This window comes from Brachyhypopomus gauderio, unplaced genomic scaffold (assembly GCF_052324685.1).
Source record: "Brachyhypopomus gauderio isolate BG-103 unplaced genomic scaffold, BGAUD_0.2 sc85, whole genome shotgun sequence".
Taxonomy (NCBI): Eukaryota; Metazoa; Chordata; class Actinopteri; order Gymnotiformes; family Hypopomidae; genus Brachyhypopomus; species Brachyhypopomus gauderio.
The window spans coordinates 203,571-231,399 of record NW_027506906.1 but is presented as its reverse complement, the minus strand read 5'-3'; the positions used below and the strand labels follow the sequence as shown (position 1 = coordinate 231,399).

Below are 27,829 nucleotides of genomic sequence, written 5' to 3'. Positions count from 1 at the left end.
CTGAGCAAATGAGAAGGGCAAATCTGCCTAACTGATGTCTAATATGAGGCACCTCAAAGGCCTTTTTGAATGTGGGGTGCACAGATAAGAGTGAATGATTTAGTATCTACAGAAGGAACACAATGGCTCCTCTGACCTGACATTCGTCCACACTGTGGCATCTACAACTATCTGCAGTTCCTTCCTTGTTCTCATCACATCTCAATCTGATTGCTCTTTAATGATAATTTTCTGGGACCTACACACACTGAAGATTCAGATAAGAGCATAACGTGTTTAAAATACTACAGGAATTATGTGGGTCGCAGCGTTGAAACCGTCTCATAAAATTACTATCATGGTTTTTAGTCTTCACTTACACAGTAAGTGATATTTACACAGAACATAACAGAGGAAAATATATGTACTATGTACATATGTATGTAGTATGTATAACTGTAGTTATAATCTATGTTCATAAGTGTTTGTGAATAATTTGTATGAAGGTAAATCTGAAGGTAAGTATGACAGATATATAAGCTGATTATGTTTAGGTAGATCATTGATATTTATACATACACATCATTAATGCAACCCTCAACTATTTTCTAACAAGATCTTTTTGCCAGTTGCCTTTTCAAATATTTTGCCATCTATGTAAAGAATGTCTGGAGTGTTGCTTTGTGTCTTTCTGAACTGTTAATTATGACTTAACTAATAAAACTAAGATGAACTTCCAAATAAAGAAACCAAGAGATACTGAAGACACTAACCACAAGGAACTCACTAAGGAAATTCTTAAACTCTCACACACACGCTGTCTGTTTTAGCCTGAAGCTTTTAATTCGTTTCCTGTTGTGATCACCTGACTCTGTTGAGGGGGTTTCCCCCATATTAGCTGATCACCCCTTCAAAATGTCAACAAACCTGTTTATTTCCTGGTATAAACTCATTTGCTTAGATAATAGGACATATTTAAAAAAAAAATTATGTTAGTGTTGTGGAATTATCTATTACACCACAGATGGTAAATAAAAGGTGGAGAAAACACCACAGACTCACATAATAACATATCAAACAACTTTTACTCTGTTATTTATCTCTGCCCCATGACCTGTACCCCATGACCTGTACCACTGAGTTTAACTGAAGGTGTTATCATACAGAGAAACCTTGGGCTGTTCTCACGCTATGGAAACACACAACATACAACACTGATACACATACATCCCATAACACCCCTGACGGTGTCCTGGACCGCCTGGGCTGTCAACAGACAACAAGCACGCCCAGTCGGTCCACCCCCACCACGCCCACCACACTCTGCTCCCCCACATAAACACTGCGTGTGTGCAGGCTACCCCTGGGGGCGTCTCCCTCCTGGACCTGCCCCTCGTCCCTGCCCCTCGCATGGGGTCACCCTAAACTCCTGTGGACACCTCCCCTTTCAGGGACTCTCATCTCAGAGTGGACTACTACACCCAACCCAGGGTTCCTGGGGAGAGTCTGCACCATAGCCTCTACACCGAGATCCTCTTCCTGGTCCCCCCGAGCATAAGGGGAGATCTTTGACTTCAGCAGGAGACCTTTAGACCAGACCCCTTTAGTCCTCACAGGTAAGGGCATACCTAACCTCTCACTGGGGTTCAGCCCACAGCATCAGGGGGCTCCTGCCTACTTTAGAGTTCCCTTAAGGTCCAGGAGAACTTCTTTCCACAACTGGGGAGAAACACCTGCACATAAAACACACAGAGACACATTAAGAAACACAGATACATAAATAAACATAATGTAATGTAGCCAGGGAGCCCACCAGCCCCTCCTTCAAGAGTTATTTAAGGGGACAATCCCACTGTGGGGATTTTACATAAACCAATAGACAAAAGCACGCTAACCCTAAACATGCATGCGAGACCAGACAAAAAACAGAGGGAGTGATATTATAATCACACACTCAAGTCACTCTGTTACAACCAGTGCACAAAACACACAAACGTATATACATGGTGAGACGAACGGAGACTTCACCTCTCACTTAAACAATACATGACAAACGTACATCACGCAGACAAACACTCACACGGAGACGTGACCACAAACAGGGGGAAGAGAAGAGGGAGACTGGTGGCTTCTGGGAGAAGGCTGGTTATTCTGTGACGGGCAAGGGAGTGCGAAACAGGAGGAATCACGCCAGTCTCAGGGAAAATGGAGGATTTAATGATTAAAGGGCACAAACGCAAAATCTCGGACATAATCCAAATGAAGGAAACATTAACCAGCAGTCAACTGGTACAGACATGAGACAGAAACAGACAAACGAACCTCAGGTGGTGAACTCCCAAATGCCCACCTGAGGGATGTGTGTGTGTGTGGGGGGGGGTGAGGGGGGTGAGGGGGCTATGTGTATGGGGGGGTGAGGGGGCTATGTGTGTGTGAGTGTGTGGAGGGGTGAGGGGGGCTATGTGTGTGTGTGTGTGTGGGGGGGTGAGGGGGCTATGTGTGTGTGAGTGTGTAGGGGGATGAGGGGGCTATATGTGTGTGTGTGTGTGGGGGGGGGGTGAGGGGGGTTATATGTGTGTGTGTGTGTGTGTGGGGGGGTGAGGGGGCTATGTGTGTGTGAGTGTGTGTGGGGGGGTGAGGGGGCTATGTGTGTGTGTGTGTGTGTGTGGGGGGGGGTGAGGGGGGCTATATGTGTGTGTGTGTGTGTAGGGGGATGAGGGGGCTATATGTGTGTGTGTGTGTGGGGGGGGTGAGGGGGCTATGTGTGTGTGAGTGTGTGTGGGGGGGTGAGGGGGGCTATGTGTGTGTGAGTGTGTGTGTGTGTGTGGGGGGGGGGTGAGGGGGGCTTTGTGTGTGTGAGTGTGTGGAGGGGTGAGGGGGGCTTTGTGTGTGAGGGGGTGAGGGGGGGTGAGGGGGCTATGTGTGTGTGAGTGTGTGAGGGGGTGAGGGGGGCTATGTGTGTGTGTGTGTGTGAGTGTGTGTGGGGGGGTGAGGGGGCTATGTGTGTGTGAGTGTGTGGAGGGGTGAGGGGGGCTATATGTGTGTGTGTGTGTGTGGGTGAGGGGGGCTATATGTGTGTGTGTGTGTGTGGGGGGGTGAGGGGGGCTATGTGTGTGTGTGTGTGGGGGGGGGGTGAGGGGGCTATGTGTGTGTGAGTGTGTGAGGGGGTGAGGGGGGCTATGTGTGTGTGAGTGTGTGGGGGGGGTGAGGGGGCTATGTGTGTGTGAGTGTGTGTGTGTGTGTGAGTGTGTGAGGGGGTGAGGGGGCTATGTGTGTGTGAGTGTGTGGGGGGGTGAGGGGGGCTATGTGTGTGTGAGTGTGTGAGGGGGTGAGGGGGTGAGGGGGGCTTTGTGTGTGTGAGGGGGTGAGGGGGGCTATGTGTGTGTGTGTGTGTGGAGGGGGGTGAGGGGGGCTATGTGTGTGTGAGTGTGTGGGGGGGTGAGGGGGCTATGTGTGTGTGAGTGTGTGGGGGGGTGAGGGGGCTATGTGTGTGTGAGTGTGTGAGGGGGGTGAGGGGGGCTATGTGTGTGTGGGTGTGTGTAGGGGGTGAGGGGACTATGTGTGTGTGAGTGTGTGGGGGGTGAGGGGGGCTATGTGTGTGTGAGTGTGTGAGGGGGGTGAGGGGGGCTATGTGTGTGTGGGTGTGTGTAGGGGGTGAGGGGACTATGTGTGTGTGAGTGTGAGGGGGTGAGGGGGCTATGTGTGTGTGAGTGTGTGTAGGGGGTGAGGGGACTATGTGTGTGTGAGTGTGTGAGGGGGTGAGGGGGCTATGTGTGTGTGGGTGTGTGGAGGGGTGAGGGGGGCTATGTGTGTGTGTGTGTGTGTGGGGGGTGAGGGGGCTATGTGTGTGTGAGTGTGTGTGTGTGTGTGTGTGTGTGTGGGGGGGGGGGGGGTGAGGGGGGCTATGTGTGTGTGAGTGTGTGTGTGTGTGGGGGGGGGGGGGGCTTTGTGTGTGAGGGGGTGAGGGGGGCTATGTGTGTGTGAGTGTGTGTGTGTGTGGGGGGGGGGGGGGGTGAGGGGGGCTTTGTGTGTGTGAGTGTGTGGAGGGGTGAGGGGAGCTTTGTGTGTGAGGGGGTGAGGGGGGCTATGTGTGTGTGTGTGTGTGTGTGTGTGTGGGGGGGGGGGTGAGGGGGGCTATGTGTGTGTGAGTGTGTGAGGGGGTGAGGGGGCTATGTGTGTGTGAGGGGGTGAGGGGGGCTATGTGTGTGTGTGTGTGTGTGGAGGGGTGAGGGGGCTATGTGTGTGTGAGTGTGTGTAGGGGGTGAGGGGACTATGTGTGTGTGAGTGTGTGAGGGGGTGAGGGGGGCTATGTGTGTGTGAGTGTGTGGGGGGTGAGGGGGCTATGTGTGTGTGAGTGTGTGGGGGGGTGAGGGGACTATGTGTGTGTGAGTGTGTGTAGGGGGTGAGGGGACTATGTGTGTGTGAGTGTGTGAGGGGGTGAGGGGGCTATGTGTGTGTGAGTGTGTGAGGGGGGTGAGGGGGGCTATGTGTGTGTGAGTGTGTGGGGGGGTGAGGGGGGCTATGTGTGTGTGTGTGTGTGTGGGGGGGGGGGTGAGGGGGCTATGTGTGTGTGAGTGTGTGGAGGGGTGAGGGGGGCTTTGTGTGTGTGAGGGGGTGAGGGGGGCTATGTGTGTGTGTGTGTGTGTGGGGGGGGTGAGGGGGCTATGTGTGTGTGAGTGTGTGGAGGGGTGAGGGGGGCTTTGTGTGTGTGAGGGGGTGAGGGGGGCTATGTGTGTGTGTGTGTGTGTGTGTGTGTGGGGGGGGGTGAGGGGGGCTATGTGTGTGTGAGTGTGTGAGGGGGTGAGGGGGCTATGTGTGTGTGAGTGTGTGTGTGTGTGTGAGTGTGTGGAGGGGTGAGGGGGGCTATGTGTGTGTGAGTGTGTGTGTGTGTGTGGGGGGGGGGGGTGAGGGGGGGCTTTGTGTGTGTGAGTGTGTGAGGGGGTGAGGGGGGCTTTGTGTGTGAGGGGGTGAGGGGGGCTATGTGTGTGTGTGTGTGTGTGTGTGTGTGTGTGTGGGGGGGGTGAGGGGGGCTATGTGTGTGTGAGTGTGTGAGGGGGTGAGGGGGCTATGTGTGTGTGAGTGTGTGTGTGTGTGTGTGTGAGTGTGTGGAGGGGTGAGGGGGGCTATGTGTGTGTGAGTGTGTGTGTGTGTGTGAGTGTGTGGAGGGGTGAGGGGGGCTATGTGTGTGTGAGTGTGTGAGGGGGTGAGGGGGCTATGTGTGTGTGAGTGTGTGTGTGTGTGTGTGTGTGTGTGTGTGTGTGTATGGGGGGGTGAGGGGGCTATGTGTGTGTGAGTGTGTGGAGGGGTGAGGGGGGCTATGTGTGTGTGAGTGTGTGAGGGGGTGAGGGGGCTATGTGTGTGTGAGTGTGTGTGAGGGGTGAGGGGGGCTATGTGTGTGTGAGTGTGTGTGTGTGTGTGTGTGTGGAGGGGTGAGGGGGCTATGTGTGTGTGAGTGTGTGTGTGTGTGTGTGGGGGGGGGGGGGGTGAGGGGCTATGTGTGTGTGAGTGTGTGTGTGTGTGTGTGTGTGGGGGGGGTGAGGGGGCTATGTGTGTGTGAGTGTGTGGGGGGGTGAGGGGGGCTATGTGTGTGTGTGTGTGTGTGTGGGGGGGGGGGGTGAGGGGGGCTATGTGTGTGTGGGGGGATGAGGGGGCTATGTATGTGTGAGTGCTTGCATGCGTCTGTGTACCTCTTTATTGTTTAATATACAATAATAAAATACAGCATTTTAGAGCCATGCAGTATTACAGTATTACACGCCCTCATTTGAGGTGATGGAGTGGAAATCTTTGCTCTAGCATGAAAAGTGCAAAATGTACATATTTGATCATGTACAATGTGTACATTTTTGTACTTGTAATTACAAAGTTGCTCAGAATTCTGCATAAAATCATGAATCTAATTTTGTCTTGCTGAGTGAAATTATGAAGGAGAAATGCTGAACTTTCTAGTTTAGTGCCCCCCAGTGGCCAGTTCCATTGAAACTTGAGTATGTATTGTATACATGAACATATCATTCCAGTTTCGTGAGAATTTACCTGATAAGCCTGTATAATGTGTACTGAGAGCTTATTGGCAGCAGAACTGGTCATGTCAGAGATATGAGGTAGGTGCATATCAAGTTTCATATTAATTGTATCGGAACCATTTTTTGGATGTTGTAGGACCTGCTAGGCATGAATATGGGCCAAACATTGTAGTCTCCAGTGCCTATATGTACATGTATGTGACGTTTGTGTGATTATGTGGAAGCGTTCATGAGACAGAAGTAAATATATTCATTTTCGGACCCATGATTTAATTGGCGTGTGGACATGACACATCGTGGAATTTTGCACTTTTGCTCCATGACTAATGAATGAATGAATTAATAAAAATAATAGTTAAGACTGTTGTGAGTGAGATTCCGAAAATGTGAAGGTTTGATGGAAACCCTAGGAATAGTTGGCCCTCAAAAATGTGTGCGATTGCTTGGACCCCTAATAATAATTAAACAATTGCAATAGGGTTCCAGCAACTACAATGCTTGGACCACTAATAATAATAATAATAATACTAATAATAATAATAATAATACTAATAATAATAATAATAATAATAATAATAATAATAATAATAATAATAATAATAATAATAATAATAATAATAATAGGATCATAGGTCCGCTGTGTTGTGAGGGGAATAAATATAGCAGATTGCAGTGCAGGCAGTGTTTAACAGAACAGACAAATGGTGAAGACGAAACACAAAAAGCAGACAAATGTTCACTCATGAACTGTAGCGTTAACATTAAACCCAAACAACCTTAATATTAAGGTTGGAATCATGACAGGCAAATCAAATATTTTATATCCCTTAATTTTTGCACATTTCAAACACTGTGCATTGAAAACAGTTGTCAGAATCCTTTACAATGTTATGTTTTCTTTTCTAATAACTTTGTAGTGGAAGTGTTTTACGGGACGTTTTAAGAAATCATGAAAGTTCAGTGACCACTAAGATGGAGAAGCATCTCCAACAGAATCCAAGAAGTAAAACATCAAATTCAGTCTAGAAAAGCAAAATGCCAGAAATGACAAAACTTCCACACTGTACACACTGTGAGTAAAAGATGATGAATGTCAATTGAGGCAGATATTTGGGGGAATATTTTGGTATATTGGAGGATGTGAAAACAGGTTCATTCAACTGTCGCAACACTGCGTTCGTCCACTAGATGGCAACATCCACAAAGAACGATCATATTATTATCCTTGATAATATATTTCACACATGTTAATAGATCAACGGCAGCCATAAAAACAATAATAAGTCTTACTCTCACCATAGTGTAAGTAATATAACCTTAACTGCAGGACCTTCGTTTGTCATTAGGCAGTGACTCGGGCACTCTTGCACCCTTCAGGACCCCAACATGGCGGCGTCCCTGCGCTCGGGTCGGGTCGTGTTTGCTGCGTTCCGGTTCGTCCAGTTCGGTAAATGTCGGTGGACTCAACACTCGTGGGGCGGCCCGGCGCGGCGCTTCTGGCAGTCTGCGGCTGTTTTCGGTGAGTGTTTTCCTGGTTTGGTTTCACTAGCGAGCTCAGTCCGCCGTCAGTGCAGCTACTGCCCCAGTTAGTCTACACCGTCCTGCCCCAGTTGCCCCAGTCGCCCCAGTATATCAGAGTTAAACGTGTCCTTGTTCTCAAGTGTGCACTGGTGAACAGGTGTGACCACATCACCTGTATAGTTCATGAACTGCTGCTCAGGTTCTGGTACCTGCACATCCAGGTGTTTATTTACCTGAACATTAACCAACATTAACCTGTGTGTTTCTTTAGGTGTTGACACACACAGATAATTATTATATTGTATTGTGTAACTGCAGTGTCCTCTTACACTTCTGGAGTGGCACTGCAGATGTACAACAGTCATAATTATATTTGTTTGCATATTTATGGGGCAGTCATGGTCTGGTGGTAGGGAACTGGTCTTTTGACCGGAGGGTTGTGGGTTCGATTCCCAGACCTGAGGCCATGACTGAGGTGCCCTTGAGCAAGGCACCTAACCCCAACTGCTCCCCGGGCGCCGGGCTAGGGCTGCCCACCGCTCTGGGCACGTGTGATCCACAGCCCCCTAGTTATCACTAGTGTGTGTGTGTGTGTGTGTGTGTGTGTTCTATCTGCACAGATTGGTAAAAAGCGGAGGATAAATTTCAATTGTGGTGTAAAAAATCACAATTGACATAATATGGCACATTATTTCATGAATTGAATTATTTTGTTATTTCATAAATCATATTTCAGGTCGTTCCTACGATGGTCATGATCTGCCTGTTGTATTTTAGAAATCCCTGTACTTTCTTATTGGAAACACCCGTTTGTATCTTACACTGTACATCAGTACATTAGTCTTAATTAGACATTTCCTACGTGTGCACTAACACGTCTCAGGACTGGAGCCCATCCGTTTGCACTGTATACTGTATAACACAAGAACACAACAGCTGATCTGTTATCACTGCGTTGTGCTGCCATGGTTGTGCTTGTTACGCTGTTGTGAATGTATCAGGCGTTTGGGGTTGAGTGTCTAAATCTGATGTAATTTCTCTTGACAAAGTGTCCAGATTGTTGGGGTTGCTTGTTTCCCTCTTTATCAAACTCTTTGGTGCTACTGGAGCTTAATGAGAGTGGGTGGTTTTCTATTGGAGCTTAATGAGAGTGGGTGGTTTTCTTCAGCACAAGTTTCCTCTAATTGCAGCTTTAGAGACATCTGACCTCATCACAACAAATCCACTTGTATAATGTGATTCTTGTTTTGGACTCGATGTGTTCACTGTGTAGGGCGCAAAACACGATTGTCTTCTCCATTGCAGAATCAGCACATCTCTGGTTCTTTGAGACTTTATAATTAGCCACTATCCCCAATAGTGGAGATAGATGGTGTATTCTGTTGTAATGCTTTTTATTTTTGCCATTTTTCCTGTAACATCAAATTTCATGTCCTCTGTTCCCCCTTATGAATAAGGGTGTTCAGTCTGTGAGATACCATGTATTTCAAAATTCTACTTTTACTGAATACATTTCATTAATAATTTTACACCAGATTAGATTTCTGCTATGTTATTCATCATTGCCAGTGGCAGCAGTAATTAACAAGGGCACCGTAATGCGTTATTGATGCGTAATGATGCGTTATTTAACAAATGTTGTAACTGTTGCAGAATGGAAAGCCAGTCTTGGGTTGCTGTAGCTGGTTTGGCTCATTTATACGTGATGGTATTCTAGCCTGGGTGAGATCAGCCTGGCCTGGGTGACACATCGCTGTTTTGAGTGACCGTGTTTTTCAGTGTAGTTCCACATTCTCAGAAGTTATAATATAATTTCTAATCAATATTTTCTCTATTGGTTAAGTCTGTCCTGTTTTAGTCAGCTCACTAGCTGTTGTTTCTTATAAATACATCTTTAGCTCACTAGAGGGCAGCAGCCTACATGGTATCATATTATAGTAGAATGCCTATGTATGCTTAATGCATACTGAAGTATGCAGAGTATGTAGTATGCAGAGTTTGGCATAATGCATGTGTGAAATACAAGGGAGATTACAAACCTGCAAACATTTGTGACCACTATTGTGCCACAATCTAATGATAAAAAAAAACAACTATCACCATATTTCCACACAATCTGAAGTAGATTTTGGCCTGCGGCTGATTAAGAAAACCATAATACAATTAGTTGTCAAGTAAACTGAGGAACCTGCCTCTGTGCACTGGTCTATGGCGTAGACGAGCTAAAGCCAACAATTCCACATTTGAACAATTTTAGTAGCTTCTTTCTTAGCTTGAAACATCACAAGTCTGCAGTCCTGCAGGTCGTGCACCTGAATCTTTCATTCGGCCGCCACATCCTTCAGGAGTAAGACGAAATCAAGCTGATTTTGAAGTGCCAGGTGATAATTGGGATAGTTAAGGGAACAATGGTATAATAATAATAATAATAATTCAACCACTGACTTCTTTCTGGTTCATCATTTTGGATGAGCATGTATGGAGATTTCCTAAGTCTTCTTAACATGGCTACAAAAGTACTTAATGGTTCCAATACTATGGAGGTTATTCTGTGTCAATATTCAAATGAAAATGTAATACGCATTTGCATTTACATGTTCCACTCATACAAGCAACTTTGAGCTCAAAATTCAAATAAAAATACAATAATTCCATTTACATTTGCAATGTGATAGACGTCTATTCATATTTCATTTACACATACATGTTGAGGCTTTATTTGTGCCTTTATTAAAATGAAAATGTATTTCCAAATTTGAATGATCAAGTTCATGTGATGATGCAAAGGTTGTATCAAAATTGTAATTAAAATGCTATTCGCTTAATATGTTTTGCATTTCATGATGACGTGTTTGAAATGTAATTTTAAACCTCACCACCACGCTAAAAAGATATCAATATTCAAATGTTAATGGAGAAATAGCGCCTGTATGCAATAACATTATGATACCAACAGCGTCAAAATGCATTTAGAAAATGCAATCCAAGCAGAATGCATTTTCATTTCACTTCTGGAGAGAATTTAGGGCTGATCCGCGATGTGTAATATTTCAATCAATCAATCAAAATTTATTTGTATAGCGCTTTTCACAACACATGTTGTCACAAAGCGCTTTACAGGATTTAAAAGGTTAACAATACTATGGGTCCAGAACCCTAATGAGCAAGCCAAAGGCGACAGTGGCGAGGAAAAACTCCCTAAGATAGTGGGGAATAGGAAGAAACCTCGGGAGAACCAAGACTCAAAAGGGAACCCATCCTCCATTGGGCGGCCCGTTAACACACAAATACACAAAATTGTATAATATATTTAATAAAATATTTAAAATGTGACTCTTAATAATGTTACTAATGTAAGTAATGGATTGTGCTGAAAAACAATAACGTTCATTATAAAATTATCCGAAAATGATAGTAGGCCAATGTCTATTCAGGGTTTTATAAGGCGTTCCCGACGAATAAACTGAGCTTCAATATCCACATGATCCTCGAGGAAAGGACACGTCATGATGACGTGTTTGTAACTCTGGTTCAGGTTTAAGTTAACCTGCCATCGAGCAGGTTAGCTTCAGAGCATAAGTTGCTATAGCAACTGACTCAGGTTCTCTCTAAGTTCTGTTTCTGGAACGGAAAACCCTAAGTGTTCGTTACCTCTGAGTTTACTTACGCGGTTTCGTCACTTAACCCGCTTTCTGGAATACCCCTCTGGAATACCCCTCTGCTTTGTACCCACAGCACCCACTTGACGCCCCCCCCCCCCCCTCCCCCACACACACACACACACACGCACACACACACACACACACACACACACACACTGAGCCTCTGCTGCTGCTTGTAGCCGACTGCATGTAAAATGAGTGACGTCCTTGGTGAAACCTCATCGTCACTAAAATCCTGACTATATCTCCACATCATTTTACCACCATAACATTCGCTGAGTTGTTTTGGAAACTAACTAACATGGTTGAGGAACCATGACACACGGGAAAAACATTTGTGCACACGGCTTCCTGGTGGAGAGATCTAAACAAATCATTTAAATTATTCAAAATATACTTTCAACACATCCATATAACTCGTACAACACAGTCCAGGCATATTTATTATGGTACATTTTTTAAACGTTTACTTTTACTGGTAAATGTATTATTCTACAGTCTTCAGGCCCCACCTCCTGCACTAGTGTTGTGTTTGTGTGTGTATGTGAGAGACCGAGAGAGAGAAACGTGTGTATGTATGTTTTTGTAAGTGAAAGTTTGAGGCGGAAGTTGAGGACATACGGTGCCATCAGACTAAGCTTGATTTGACAGAATGATTAATGTAGAAAGAATAAGATCTATTATCTGTAAGAACATGAGCAACCTTTCCTGTCTTACCCCCTTAGCATGATGCTTTAACAGCAAAGCTTTAGGAATATATCTATGAATAACTTCAGATCTGCTCTGGAAAAAATTGTCCAGCACTGGAAGCATTGTGTTTGGGTCTAGAACCGGGTTCTAGAAGTGCTTGGTCTGGGTTCACTGCACATTGAGGTTCCGACGTGGGCATCAAAGTGGGGAAATAAGAGTCGTTTTGTTGATACAGCCTTGCCCAAAATGGCATTTTCGAATCAAACTGCCAGGCTGCGGTACAGTGTGTGGTTGTTGGTGGACTCTGGTGGTGTTCTGATCTTCTCCAGAGTGACGCTCACGTGCTCTGATGCCCCTGTTGTCTGTGTGACACACACACTTCTGTCTCCCGCCTGAATCAGGGGCAGTTTTTTAATCTCTGTTGAAACTGCACCTTGCTTTAGTTACAGTATAATTTAGTGTCATCTAACTAAAATATTTACTGCAATAACAGATTATGTGATGCAGTGAACCTGGCACAAGTTATCAGCCCAATGGACCCAATTGTAAGTGTTTAATGTGGCTCATTGTCTTGATGGTGAAGCTGTTACTGTCTGTGTCCTGCAGGGGGCGCCCCTCTCAAGGTGCAGATGCCGGCTCTCTCCCCCACCATGGAGGAAGGCAGCATAGTAAAATGGCTGAAGAAAGAAGGTGAGAGGAATCCATTCACCCTTCACACGAGTGTGTGTGTGTGTGTGTGTGTGTGTGTGTGTGTGTGTGTGTGTGTGTGTGTGTGTGTCTGATTACAGTATTCATTCCTAGTCACTAACTGTAGTTCTCATGACGGTACCATCACCTAGAAGCCCCTCCCACCTTCTCTCTTCCTTTCATAGTATACACACCCTGTGTGTGTGCGTGTGTGTGTGGGTAGGTGTAGGTGTGTGTGTGTGTGTGTGAGATAGTAGCAGCACTTCCTTGTGGGTAATCTAAGGTAAATGCACTCGTGGGTCTCCTGGGCTGTGGGATGGAGCTACAGATGGTGTGTGTGTGTGTGTGTGTGTGTGTGTGTGTGTGTGTGTGTGTGTGTGTGTGTGTGTGTGTGTGTGTGTGTGTGTGTGTGTGTGTGTGTGTGTGTGTGTGTGTGTGTGTGTCTGATTACAGTATTCATTCCTAGTCACTAACTGTAGTTCTCATGACGGTACCATCACCTAGAAGCCCCTCCCACCTTCTCTCTTCCTTTCATAGTATACACACCCTGTGTGTGTGCGTGTGTGTGTGGGTAGGTGTAGGTGTGTGTGTGTGTGTGTGAGATAGTAGCAGCACTTCCTTGTGGGTAATCTAAGGTAAATGCACTCGTGGGTCTCCTGGGCTGTGGGATGGAGCTACAGATGGTGTGTGTGTGTGTGTGTGTGTGTGTGTGTGCGTGTGTGTGTGTGTGTGCGTGTGTGTGTGTGTGTGTGTGTGTGTGTGTGTGTGTGTGTGTGTGTGTGCGTGTGCAGCTGTGTTTGTCACCCTGCTGTGGATGCTGGTGACGGCCTCAGCACATCAGAAGGCGTTTTCACTTCGTGGTTATTTACCTGTGCTTCTGTGATCAGTTTCCAGCGGTGCCATTTATTACGAGTGTTTAGAGCAGTACTGTCTCACTGTGCCTCTGCCTTTTAGATTACCATAATGGTATATGGAAAACTCAACCTCACATTAGCTGAACTCCACCAAGACCTTGGGCGGCCGTACGGGGAGATGTTTGAGGAGATTCCTCCTTAGAGTTGTTCAGATAGAGAGTGTAATGGAGAAATATCATATTGAAATATGATATAATATTGATATCAGACAACTGTATCATTTAGTAGAGAGCAGTGTTCAGCCTTTCTGCCTATGAGCAGTCGTGTGTGTGTGTGTGTGTGTGTGTGTGTGTGTGTGTGTGTGTGTGTGTGTACAGGTGACCCAGTGGCAGTTGGCGATGCTCTCTGTGAAATTGAGACTGACAAGGCCGTGGTTACCATGGAATCCAATGATGACGGAATCCTAGCTAAAATCCTGGTGAGTGTGTGTGTGTGTGTGTGTGTGTGTGTGTGTGTGTGTGTGTGTGTGTGTGTGTGTGTGTGTGTGTGTGTGTGTGTGTGTGTGTGTGTGTGTGTGCGTGCGCACGTGCGCACGTGCGCACGTGCTCGTGTGTCAGTCTGTCTGATCCAAAGCCCAGAATGACGGCAAGCAGATAGATGGATGAGTTTGATGTATTAGCTTCAATCTCCTGAACCTAAATGAACTCCTTATTTAGAGCAGTTCCTACAGACTGTGTGTAAACACACCAGAGCGTGTGTGTGTGTGTGTGTGTGTGTGTGTGTGTGTGTGTGTGTGATCTGAGATAAAAAGAAAGAAAATGTTAAGACATTAAAGATAAAAAGGAAACAAACATAAAAAAATAATGATAAATTATAAAATAATAATAATGTAACAAAATAAATATTAAAATAACAAAATGTAACTAAATAAAATAATGTAATAAAGTAAATAATATAATAATAATCTGGAAAACTATTAAAATAATTAGAACAGAGTTAGAGTTTCTTAACTAAAAGCAGATCTAAACAGGAAGGTTTTGAGACTCTTCTTAAACCTGTACAGGGATGAAATGCCTCTGAGCTCTTCAGGAAGAGAATTCCAGAGCTTTGGGCCATAGTGGCTAAAAGCACCCTCGCCAATCTTTAATCGGCTTTTAGGAATCACCAGTACATTACTGTTTGAAGACCTGAGAAACCTGACTGGAACATATCTAACCATCATTTCACTGAGGTAAAGAGGGGCAAGACCATGAAGACATTTAAAAACCATGACTAGAACCTTAAAATCTATTCTAAAGCTGACAGGTAACCAGTGCAGTGAGTGGAGTGCAGGTGTAATATGATCTCTCTCCTGCGGGTCAGAACCCTTGCAGCAGCGTTCTGAACTCGCTGTAGGTGAGAAATAGAGCTCTTTGGAAGAGCAGATAGAACTGCGTTACAATAATCTAGCCTTGATGTGATACTGTCAGCAGGAGAGAGCATATCTCGGACCTTAGCGATGTTTCGAAGGGTGAAAATAAGCTGTCTTGCATGTAGTCATGATGTGTGATTTGAAGCTGAGCTCATTATCAAAGGTGACACCCAGGTTCTTAACACGTTGTTTGGCATTCAGATTCCTTTGAATTAAATAAGTCTGGACATCATTCCTTTGTGAATCACTACCAATAACAAGAACCTCACATACATTCAAAGACAAAGACACACACTCAAAGACACACACACACATACACACACTCACTCACTCACTCATATGCACTCTCTTTTTTCTCTACCGTCACTCACTCTCAAGTCAAGTGAAGATAACTCTATTGTCCAAGCATTGGTAGTATTTTATCATTTTTCTTTCAATGGGGGGGGGGGTGGGGGGGGGGTTGCAACAGAAGCACCACCACGTGATTCAGCCTCTTGTGTGCACCACTATTGTGCACCACAAGAGGGTGAGAGTGGGACACACAGCCACACACTAACAAAACAATAACTGTGTTGGCTCTGTGTGTTGATAACACGTGCCTTGATTGGTTTGTTTTGTATTACCTAGTGCACTCATTTTCGTTAAGATAAAATGTAAAAAAAAAAAGATCTAAGGATTAAGGATCCCTCCAGGATGTGTGAAGCTGGGTGATCGTTACTTATTTCTGTAAGGGTCTTTGCAATATTTCCCATAGTTTGCCTGTGCAGAAGGAGGCTAATGTACTTGTGTGTGATGTCTGGGTGGTGGACTAGATGGTATTTTTGGTAGAGCTGTTTCTTCACCTGTAGCTCTCACAGGTTCAGCAGTGGGGGGGGGGGGGTGAGCTGTGATTGATGGATATCTTGGATTTCTTCCTAACAGTCCATGTTTCCTACAGTGGTGCTCTCACACTCTCGTACTCACTCTCACGCGCACTCACACACACTCACTCTCTCACACTCGCTCTCTCTCACACTCGCTCTCTCTCACACTCGCTCTCTCTCACACTCGCTCTCTCTCACACTCGCTCTCTCTCACACTCACTCTCACACACTCTCTCACTCTCACTCACACACTCACTCACTCTCTCCATGTCTTTATAGCAGGGTAAACACCTTGTGAGTCCAGGCTGCTCCATGGTCCTGTATTAGTTCTGCGTTGTTAGTGCACCATGTGATGGTCAGAGTGGGTGACCAGGGTCTAGGGTTTCATCCTCATATATGGTAGTTCATAGTAGACTTGTAGAGCTTACATATTGTGGACTTGTATGTAATGGAAAGGCAGTGTGAAAGCTCAGATTGTTTTTTTTTTCATTATCTTGCCATTTAGGTGGATAAAGTGAAGTAAAGTGAGTGTCTGGATTTCCTTTTAGGATTTTGTTTTCTTTTGTGTTTTCTCTTTGAGTGCTCGTACATACAACTGTATACGCCACCTGCTCGAATTCTCCTGCTCTCCAAAGTATTCAAACTGTTAGTGTTTCAAAATGTCTGAGGGAGTTCCTGATGCTCAGACATGTATTAGCCGTCTAGCTAGTATAGCGAAGCGCATTAGCTTGTTTGTGTTTTTGTCCCTCTCGGTCCGTTGGGATGTCCACCAGCTAGTGTTACCGTGGTTACAGAGAGGGTGTTCCAGCGATGCATGATTGAGTCTTAGCTGTCCTGTGTGGTAATCCTCAAAATTAAACTTCTTTTTAAATTTGTTTTTTTTCTGTTAGATTTAGGAAAATGATTCCTGAATGTACTATTATTGTGTAGTAGCTGAAATGAGGGAGTGATTAGACATGATGCGTTGTGTGAAGGCAGGTTCTGCACCTCAGACGTTCACCTCAGACGTTCACCTCAGGTCTTGAAGTTCTTATGAAAGATGACGGTTGTAGTCTGGAAGAATTGGATTATTCCAAAGGGCTGGGGAAGAGTAAGAGTGACCGTTACTCCAGAAGACGTACAAACCTGGCAAGAGTCGTGGGCAATTGATGCGAGTTGCATTAAATTATTGCTTAGAATGACTTACGACGTCCTTCCTACACTGCAGATCTTTGGACAGTGTGATGGTCCTAGTTGTAAATTACCTGCAAGGGTTGACGGGCGGGAGCAGATATTTATTGGCATGTAAGGTTTGTCGCAGAGACAACAATGTACATGGAGGAGAAACATAACCAGGTGCTTTGTGCATTAGCATGTTTATTCGATATTAATTGTTTAAAGGTTAACACTTTGTTAATGTGATCTGAATAAAGTGGTTAGGTCTGTGCATGGGGAGCAGTCTGTTGGAGATCGAGCATAGTCTATAAATATCTCTAGATGGGGTGAAGCATGTGATTGGAAATTGCCAGTGGATGAAGTAAAAAAAACTACAGATCCCACAGTATATCACATTAACCATGGTGTTGTTGTATATCACATTAACGGCGGTGTTGTAGTATATCACATTAACCACGGTGTGGTAGTATATCACATATACTACAACACCATGGTTAATCAAATTAACCACGGTGTTGTAGTATATCACATTAACCATGGTGTTGTAGTATATCACATTAACCACGGTGTCGTAGTATATCACGTTAACCGCGGTGTCGTAGTATATCACGTTAACCGCGGTGTCGTAGTATATCACGTTAACCGCGGTGTCGTAGTATATCGCGTTAACCGCGGTGTTGTAGTATATCGCGTTAACCACGGTGTTGTAGTATATCGCGTTAACCACGGTGTCGTAGTATATCGCGTTAACCACGGTGTCGTAGTATATCGCGTTAACCACGGTGTCGTAGTATTTCGCGTTAACCACGGTGTCGTAGTATATCGCGTTAACCACGGTGTCGTAGTATATCGCGTTAACCACGGTGTCGTAGTATATCGCGTTAACCACGGTGTCGTAGTATATCGCGTTAACCACGGTGTCGTAGTATATCACGTTAACCGCAGTATATCACGTTAACCGCCGTGTCGTAGTATATCACGTTAACCGCCGCGTCGTAGTATATCACGTTAACCGCCGCGTCGTAGTATATCACGTTAACCGCCGCGTCGTAGTATATCACGTTAACCGCCGCGTCGTAGTATATCACGTTAACCGCTGTGTCGTAGTACATCACGTTAACCACCGTATCGTAGTATATCACGTTAACCGCAGTATATCACGTTAACCGCCGTGTCGTAGTATAGCACGTTAACCGCCGCGTCGTAGTATATCACGTTAACCGCCGCGTCGTAGTATATCACGTTAACCACCGCGTCGTAGTATATCACGTTAACCGCCGCGTCGTAGTATATCACGTTAACCACGGTGTCGTAGTATATCACGTTAACCACGGTGTTGTAGAGTTAACAATTCCATTTGATTATGCCACTGATGAAACTTGTGAAAGTCAGAAGGACACAGACTGGGTGTGTGAGGGAGAGCACACGTGGCACACGTAGCACACTCAGCACACGTAGCCCACGCGGCACACGTGGATCAGGCAAGTAGGGACAACAAGAATTTATAGAAACGTCACTTCTTTGCCTGTGCAGGAACACCACACCACATTGCTGAGTCTTCTGAAGTGATTCGGTGGCACCAGTGAGGCGGGCTGTGTGCGGCCCGTGTGATTCGCTAGGTGAGGGGGCTGGACCCCATGTGATGCTCTAATGGTTATTTGGTATTGGACATTTGACATCTTGTCCTGTGTGTAATTACATACTAGTGATATTTCAACTATCCCATTTTATTCTTTGCTTCTCTCTCTCTCTTTTCTTGAAAAGAAGATGAAAGGGACTTTTTTCCTTTTTCATTTCTCTCACTTTTGTCTTCCTGTAGTTCCTGACAGCTTTCAATTCCCGTGTAATAGAATATTCACTGATGCTGTCTCGTTTCCTTAATCCTGTGATCCCCGAGGAGGCTAACAGGGTTCTCATGCTTAAAACGCTTCTTAATGAGTGTTTTGAGCTTCTCCACATTTTACTGTCTTGCTGACTTAATATTTAAAATTATACTGGTGTGTGTGTGTGTGTGGTGTGTGTGTGTGTGTGTGTGTGTGTGTGTGTGTGTGTGTGTGTGTGTGTGTGTGGATATTAGGAGGAGTGGTCTGCTCCTTCTCTCTCTCTCTCTCTCTCTCTCTCTCTCTCCTTCTCTCTCTTGGGCACATTTGCGGTAGCTCTGTCATGGTTATTACACACTTACTTGATTGCAATTATTTTTGCTGATTGCAAACATTTCACACAATTTCTACTCCCCTTATGTGTTCCCATATCAGACATTATTTACTCATTTCAAGTATCTAACACCAGCATACGATTCTTCATTCATAGTTTTCTGCTGTAACGTTTATTTGACTTTTATACCTGGAAATTATTTACATGATAATTAATCATGAACTAGAATTTCATGACTGTGACGAGACGTGTAGGTCACTGGACATGTTAGGGTTCCTCAAGGACAAATAGACACACACATACATACACACACACAAGCTTCATCTGCCAGGGAGTTTCTATGGCAACAAACCAGGGAATTGGAGATTGGTTGAGGGAGTTTGGAGGAGGAGATAAATGGTCTGAATTAGATAAACCCCACCACCCTGTATAGTGGGTGAGGTGAGCTAGGTGAGGTGAGGTGGGTGAGTGAGTATAATTATAAAAAATAAGCATGCTGTTCGTGCACATAGGGTTTCTGTCACCTCTCACCCCCTTCCAGCCACATCTCTCTCTCTCTCTCTATTTCTCTTGAAGCCTTATGGAGGTTCTTTATGGGTCAGACTCAGCATGACTCTCTTATCTCCCTGCACAGTGCTTATAGGGTTAGAAATGTCCAGGGTTTCAGCAATGTGGACTTCAAAACAAACGTTATCCCTTTTCTCCTTGAGCACAGCGCATGGTTCGGCCACCTGCGGTGTGTGTGTGAGGCCTGCGCTGCGAGATAGGTGTGTGTGTGTGTGTGTGTGTGTGTGTGTGTGTGTGTGTGTGTGTGTGTGTGTGTGTGTGTGTGTGTGTGTGTGTGAGAGAGAGAGAGAGAGAGAGGCTGGCAGTGGGCGTTCAGGAGCTGCGGTGTCCAGAACCGAGAGCTGGGGTCATAGTTGGGGGGGGTCAGCATGGTCAGCAGTATGAAGAATCGGTGGATCCTCTTAGCATTATAATGATGATGAAGCTGCAATCTTTGCCATGTATTTTAATTGTTGTAATATTCTGATTGTCCATTAGATTAAAAACAACAATAATCTTGCGTGGTGTTAATGTCGGGGTGGTTTAGACCTTTTAACTCTCGTTCGTGGTGATTTCACCCCATACGGTCTCACACTGGCGAGCATGTGTCAATAAATCACGCTAGCAGTGAAAAGGTTTCACATTAGTAGGAACTAGATCGATTAATCTTGATTCATTTCACATAGGAACAAGATATATTTGTAATTAGATACCATGTGGGCCAGGAATACACTGAATCTTAACAGTCAGAGTGTAATCTCAAGCCGAGGTGCAGCTTAAATGGTTCAGCCCTGTCTGCTACCACATGTGACCTCCATCTCATTAGCTCAGCCAGGCGGGGCGTCCTCCACCGGGCCTTATCCGGGCTGGGTGCCCTCCACTGGGCCTCAGCCCACGGGCTTCCTGCCCTGCCTCCACACCCAGCTACACTCCCCTGCCTCTGGTCTTCCTCCATCTGCGACTCCACTGGAGTGAGACTATATTCAGTGCTGTTTTTATCCCATCTTGCATCTTCACCATCTCGTTAACAAATAAACGCTTGTAGGTATCAGGAAACACATCACGTCTAATAAAAATGAGCTTTGGTTTAGCTGGGAACTGTGTAAACATTACGTTTCTGTGCCCCTGTCTGTTTTTTTTTTGTTTATTTAATAAGAAAATTCATTTGGTTTATATCCTAGCGGGGGGGGTGGGGGTGTGTGTGTGTGTGTGTGTGTGTGTGTGTGTGTGTTTTCCCCCCATTAAAAGCAGACCTGAGGTGCTAAGAGCCTCTCACACATTTTTTGTCGTATGAATTATTCACAGAAATCAAAGGCTCGTGTTGTTGCTCCCTGCAAAATTCAAGTGGCCGTTACTCTGCGTAGAAACAGACACCTGGGGGGGTGTGGGGGGGGGGGGGGGGGGGGCGTTTGGGTCGATTATGGCAACCTTTGCCACTCCTTTGACCAGATCAATATAGTCTCTGCTTTTTATATGCTAGGAGTGATGAGGTCAACCCCCTCCAGAAACCCCCCCCCCCCCCCAGTAAGTGTTGGATCCATGCGTGGGGGGGGTGGGGGGGTGGATCAGGAGGAGAGGGGGAGGGGGAGGTGGTTCTCGCTCACAGGACGGAGGGGGTTCGGTGTTATCAGCACCTCTCTGGTGGTGTTATTACCTCCAGCAGGAGTCTTCACACACTCTCCGTGCACTGAAGCTGCTACTACAGCCTCAGGGCAACTGTCAGTGAAACAATGAGAATAATAGTGCAGTCCTGTTTGCAGTTACCTCGTCCTGCCATGCGATGGCGGTGTCGAGCTCTTCGGCTTTTTTTTTCCCTTTCATTTTATTTTCTGAGAAGAGGAAGAGCTCCTACATGCCCCAGCCTCTTGTGTGTGTGTGTGTGTGTGTGTGTGTGTGTGTGTGTGTGTGTGTGTGTGTGTGTGTGTGTGTGTGTGTGTGCGTGCCTCTCTCTGCTTTATCCTCCAGCTTGTCTCGCTTGTTTGTTTATTTATTTGTCCTCTTGCTCCTGGCGAGTTCTTGCGTGAGTTCTTCATCACAGGATCAGAACCCAAATGGACCTTCTGGCCATCAGGACTCTCACCGTCCATCTCTAAGCAAACAACGAACACCAGGAGTCCTAGAAAGTCGAACATGAAATCGACTCGCGAGTTTGGAAAAGTGTCTGTCTTGACCGGCGTGTTGAGGGCACACCCAGGGTGAGGGGTGACACACACACACACACTCCAACGAGCACACCCAGGGTGAGGGGTGACACACACACTCCAACGTTAGATGTGATCCCACTCAGTGCTGCATGGCTGACACTAACAGACGTGTGAGTGTCCTCCACAAATGTCATCATGTTGGGCTTCAGGCTCTCAGGACGCCGGCGTCGTCCCCAACGTCTCTGCTGCGTATTCTGGCATCTCTGTAGCGTCTCGTTTTCTCTCTGCTGAGTAACGTGAGTGTGGCGTGAATGGTGGAGGTACAGTGTGCTGTAGCTGAAGGGGTTTCTGGGGGGGTTGTCCTCATTATAAAGTTTTAAATGGTGCAAAATAGATTCATTCCCCGTCAATTGCTGTGACAGGGTGTGTGTGTGTGTGTGGGGGGGGTGTGTGTGTGTGTGTGTGGGGGTGTGTGTGTGTGTACAGAAGCTGAAACGGTGTTTCAGGAAGAACAGGTAAACCCCTGTCGTGTTGCGCCTCTCGGTGGGCCGTGACGCAGAGCTGAGTGGTATCGGACCATCAGGGCAGCTGTACCCAACACCAGATCCAACAGCCAGCATTAGTAGCTGCCTGAGTGGCCCGACATATGATCTGGTCCAGTAAAATATCTCTCATGGCTTCATTTCACCTTGAAGGAGCTTCACCCTCTGGAGACGTGATGATTCAACAGCCCACCACACTCTTCTAAAATTGATGAGATATGGGACTGTGCCCCGTCTAAAGCGTCTGGGCTCTCATTTCAAACTAATCAGTATTGATCGCGGAGAAGCACGTATTGGTGTTGACTAGAAGGGCAAGCTGTGCCTTTGACACTGTTGAGAGTCGTGGGTCGGGGCAGATTCAGGGGGCAGTGGAACACAAGGCTGGGGCACAGGGGGGGGGAGGGAGGGAGAGAGGGAGGGAGGGAGAGAGAGACGGAGGGAGGGAGAGAGGGAGGGAGGGAGAGAGGGAGGCCTGTGCTCGCAATGGCAGAAACTTAATTGTAGGAAATTCAATTGGAGAAATGTGAGGTCTGCTTCTTGTCAATTAGGAAGCCTAAACAAATGGAGTGTCAGGTCTCTCTGTCTCCTGTTGTCATTCTTATTTTCACTGACAATATAATGAAGACCACGACAGTCCAAGATGCTGTAGCTCAATCAATATGGCGGCTAGCTGATGTGGCCCAGTGGTCAGTCGGTACCTGTGTGGCTCTCCTTTACCCCATCCTGGATTCACCAGCACCAGCGTTGGACTAATCTGAACTCCAGCCACATTAATCTAAATGTGAGGAAGCTGTGAGGGTTACAGAATGTCAGATGAAGTGTTGTGTTGTGTTTCTGTGTTCGAAGTTGACAGTTGTTGAAAAAAAGAATCTTTATACAAATAAAATGCATACACTGTAAATTTTGAATTTAAATTGATGAAAGAATTATCACTAGAACCGGTTTGTCTGGGAAAGGTGGGTTTCCTTTGACTGGTATTGGTAATTGGTCATGGTTGTCACTAATCATAATTATCATAATAATAATTATATTAATCATTAGCATCATAAAATTTCATGGTAGTGTTATGAGAAATTTCTGTATCCTGATGCCCTTCGGTATTCTGTCTCTCAGTAAGTTTTTTTTGGTTTGATATTTCCTATAAATATTAATGTTTCACAGTTCTGTAATGATTGAATTTTTTTAAACTACCAAGCCGGAAGGAATTAATAGACAAAATTGCATTAATATTTTTTGCAATTATTATTTTTATGTCAAAACTGTGTGTGTGTGTGTGTGTGTGTGTTTCTATAGAACACATCCTGTCATGCTAAAAGGTTTTTTTCCCCATTTCTCCAACATGTTACTACATCCTACATATTGTTTCCATATCACCATGAGGTGTAAGAATGCTATATGGCCTCAAGCTGTATTCTTCTATGCCAGGGGTGCACAACATACGGCCCGCGGGCCATTTGCTTCCCGCGGGTGCCTCGGTTGTGGCCCGCCAGCTGCTAAATAATTTGGCCCGCCTTCTGGATTCGTGCCTGAATTTGAATGACGAACCAAAAGTGTTGTTTTTTGGGCTTTACTTTACTCCGCGGAAGTAAGTAAACATTAAGAATCGATCGCAACATAATACATAATTTGTCTCCATTTTACACTACTCGCCAAGCAGCTTTACATTTATTTTTGGCCCGGCTCCTCCTTCAAGTTGTGCATCCCTGTTCTATGCTTTTGGTTTGAATCTTAACTTCCAAAAAGGTCTTTACAGTAACTTTTTTCCAGCAAGCTGCTTGGCCAAAATACTGAGATTGGCCCCTTACCAAATATTACCAGTACTGTCTGTGTCACTCTGGTTATATTTACTAAGCACTATATTTACAAATATTTCTAGTCTGATATCAGTTTTCAGTTATCAGTTTATGTCGCATATTTGTCTGGCTTTTCAGAACGCACTGTACACCTTTACACTGATTGCCAAGTGTCTCTCCTCCTAAATCTTTGTCTGTCTGTTTCTCTCTCTCTCTCTCTCTCTCTCTCTCTCTCTCTCTCTCTCTCTCTCTCTCTCTCTCTCTCTCTCTCTCTCTCTCTCTCTCTGTCTCTCTCTCTGTCTCTCTATCTCTCTCTCTCTCTCTGTTTCTCTCTCTCTCTCTCTCTCTCTCTCTCTCTCTCTCTCTCTCTCTCTCTCTCTCTCAGATGGACGAGGGTAGTAAGAACATCCGTTTAGGGACTCTCATTGCCCTGATGGTGGAGGAAGGACAAGACTGGAAACAAGTGGACATCCCTCCTCTCACATCCTCCCAGCCAGCTCCGGCCCCTCCCCCTCCTGCAGCTGCTCCGCCCACATCACCTTCTGTAGCCGCCTCCCCCCACCGAGCTGCAGCTGCTGTGCCGTATGTCAAAATACCACTACTGTGCTGAACACTTCATGCTGGAGTTTAGACCTTGGCTTACGGAGGCTGACACGCAGAGTCCAAACAAGACCAGGCAGACACGCGGCAGCCGTGTGGTGTCAACCTCTTTACCAAGCAGAGCACATCGCCCACCAGAGAAGCTACACACCTAGTCTTCCTCATACACGCACGCAGCGCACGTCCCTCGAGCACACGTGCGGTGTTCGTCCCTCGAGCGCACGTGAAGGTGTTCGTCCCTCGAGCGCACGTGAAGGTGTTCGTCCCTTGAGCTCACGTGAAGGTGTGCGTCCCTCGAGCTCACGTGCGGTGTGCGTCCCTCGAGCTCACGTGAAGGTTTTCGTCCCTCGATTTCCAGTTTTACCAATCTTGGACGGGATACTGGATAATTGTACACTTGTATTGTATAGTCTTTGTATTGTTTGTGAATGTCATATACGTTTTGTGAAATTGCTGTGTGTGTGTCCTTAACTGTTTGGTGTAACTGCTACTGGCTGCTAAATTTCCTTCGGGATCAATAAAGTATGTATCTATCTATCTATCTCGAGTTCACGTGCGGTGTTCGTCCCTCGAGCTCACGTGCGGTGTTCGTCCCTCGAGCTCACGTGCGGTGTTCGTCCCTCGAGCTCACGTGCGGTGTTCGTCCCTCGAGCTCACGTGCGGTGTTTGTCCCTCGAGCTCACGTGCGGTGTTTGTCCCTCGAGCTCACGTGCGGTGTTCGTCCCTCGAGCTCACGTGCGGTGTTCGTCCCTCGAGCTCACGTGCGGTGTGCGTCCCTCGAGCTCACGTGCGGTGTGCGTCCCTCGAGCTCACGTGCGGTGTTCGTCCCTCGAGCTCACGTGCGGTGTTCGTCCCTCGAGCTCACGTGCGGTGTGCGTCCCTCGAGCTCACGTGCGGTGTGCGTCTCTTGAGCTCACGTGGGGTGTGCGCGGTGTGCGTCTCTTGAGCTCACGTGCGGTGTGCGTCTCTTGAGCTCACGTGCGGTGTGCGTCTCTCGAGCTCACGTGCGGTGTGCGTCCCTCGAGCTCACGTGCGGTGTGCGCCCCTCACACAAAGCATGATGTATAGCTACATGGTGGCAGGCTACAGACTACAGCTTTAATGGTAGTACCTACAAAGCCCTACTGTAATAACAAATCACAGCTTATTGTGCACGTTTCACTGCGTTTTCACCGTTGCACACGTTTACAATGTTAAAACGGGATGCTTTTTGAAAAGACACCGCGGGAGAAATTGGTGTCAAGAGTCTTTTGCTCAAAATGGCAGGTATGACATTCAGAAAAGCTCAGAGCAAGAGCCATAAAATTACTCCTTTTGAAAATGAAATTGGACTTTTATTCAAACTGTTATCTAAAGCAGATTTCTTTTGCGTTCTGAAAGGCCCCCTTAGACTAAATAAAAAGTCCTAAAAATTGCCATCAGCAAGATGGGGCTTTGTACCGTACAACTAGAGTTAGTGGTGAAATGCTTCACGTTTTGAAGAACTGAACGTGCTGTTGCATTAAGCTCAGAGACACATTCAGTGCCTGTGGGTCACGTGTGCAACTTTCTCCACTCCGCAGTGGTGATGCAGATTATTAGTTATACTGAACACCGCACACTTATCGCCTTGCTAGGGGCATCATTTACTTGTCTAGTTTGACCCAAATTCCCTAACTGCTATTGCATCTTAATTTAGTTTGTCATTAACGGTGGAGTTCAGCTGATGCCGTGTGGCTGTGTGTCCATATTTGGTATTCTCAAGAGCGTGCTTGCCTCTCGTCTTTTCTAAGAGCTTTTGTGCAGCATTTCTTTATAATGCAGTGCTGTTATTGTGGTTGGGAGCACTAACCAAGCACTGACCACCACATTAGGCCTATAATGGCCCACAAACACACACAGCAAAGTGAATTTTCAAAATTATTTGTTAATAGTGTGTCAATAATTCATGCTGTTGCGTAGCTCGGTGGTCTGGCATGGTTTAGTGTCCAGCGATGTGAGCAAATCTCGCTCCTGTCCAAAATCCAGTGATCGTACACTCGATCATCTACAGCGTATACGCTCTTTAACCTCATACTTGTAGTAGAACTATTGGAGTTAATTACTTAGCAACTGAGATAGAGGTGGTCTGATGTGTTATTTCTATATCAATACTGTTTGTGTGTTTGCTCAGATATGATGTACGCTCACTCCTTTATTCACTGATTATTAGGTGGAATAGCAATGAAGGAAACTTGTGGTATTTGTGGTAATTAACAGGAGTTACTGCCGTTTCTCTATTCGGAGAGTTTGCTAGCCTGTGTCAGCACCACCCCAGTAACGTGCAGTGTTTTAGGGGTTTGTGCATGCAGGTTGATTAGTTTGTCCATTATTTTAAGATAGGAAATAACATTACAGAAGCTTTTCAGTAATAGCCGAAGTGTTTATTATTCAGTTTGACATTTTCATCTGGCTATAGTTGTTTTGTTTGTTTTGCAATCGTGTGCCAAAGTCGGTTATGTGTGATTCCACTGAGACTCAAACATTTCAACATTAACGTAACTGTTCTCATTCTACCCATAGAATAATGGTCATCTAGACACAGTCTACATATCAGGGGGATGAATACGGCTCTATTAAACAGAGCTCTCTGCATTTGTAGTGTTTCTGGCATAAGCTGCTCTCTCAGTGGGCTCTGATGACACGTGGCCCTAATGTTCAGCCAGGAGTGTTGGTATCAGACCCGTCACCATCAGTTTCTAAATGTTGGCAGGTGAAACTGTACGTCACGCTGTCCTCTCAAACTAGTGGTTTAAAGTCAGTCTCTCTTCTTTGGTGACTTTATTCCTGTAATGTTGATGACAGTGATGCAGACTAATCCTCGCAGGTCTGGGGGTCTGTTGGTTCCCGTGGTCCTTTAAGTAGTCGTGTATTTCTGATCTGCTGTGGCGTCTGCGGTCTGGTCTGTGCGTGCTGTGCTCATGTTTCTTTTCAATCTCTTTATTCCCAGGTTGCGTCTGAGTCCTGCGGCGAGACACATTCTGGACACACACGGCTTAGATCCTCACCTGGCCACCAGCACCGGTCCCCGAGGACTCATCACTAAAGAGTGAGTGTGAGAGTACATAAACACACACCTGGGCATGCAGAGAGAGAGAGAGAGAGGGGGGGGGGGGGGGGAGAAGGAGAGAGGGGCGGAGGGGGAGAGAGAGAGAGTGCTGGGTGTTGCCTCTCTTTCTGCCAT

General features: G+C 46.0%; 1 protein-coding gene across 1 annotated transcript in view; it reads left to right on the top strand.

Moving 5' to 3' along the window:
- Positions 1 to 7,340: 7,340 nt before the first annotated feature.
- pdhx (pyruvate dehydrogenase complex component X) overlaps positions 7,341 to 27,829 on the top strand; it is a 41,726-nt gene continuing 21,237 nt past the window's right edge. The window contains exons 1-5 of the mRNA XM_076991735.1: positions 7,341 to 7,524; positions 12,485 to 12,568; positions 13,797 to 13,897; positions 24,413 to 24,609; positions 27,596 to 27,694. Of these exons, the coding sequence (XP_076847850.1) occupies positions 7,392 to 7,524; positions 12,485 to 12,568; positions 13,797 to 13,897; positions 24,413 to 24,609; positions 27,596 to 27,694 (614 nt within the window). The 5' untranslated portion in view covers positions 7,341 to 7,391. The remainder of the gene's footprint in view (positions 7,525 to 12,484; positions 12,569 to 13,796; positions 13,898 to 24,412; positions 24,610 to 27,595; positions 27,695 to 27,829) is intronic.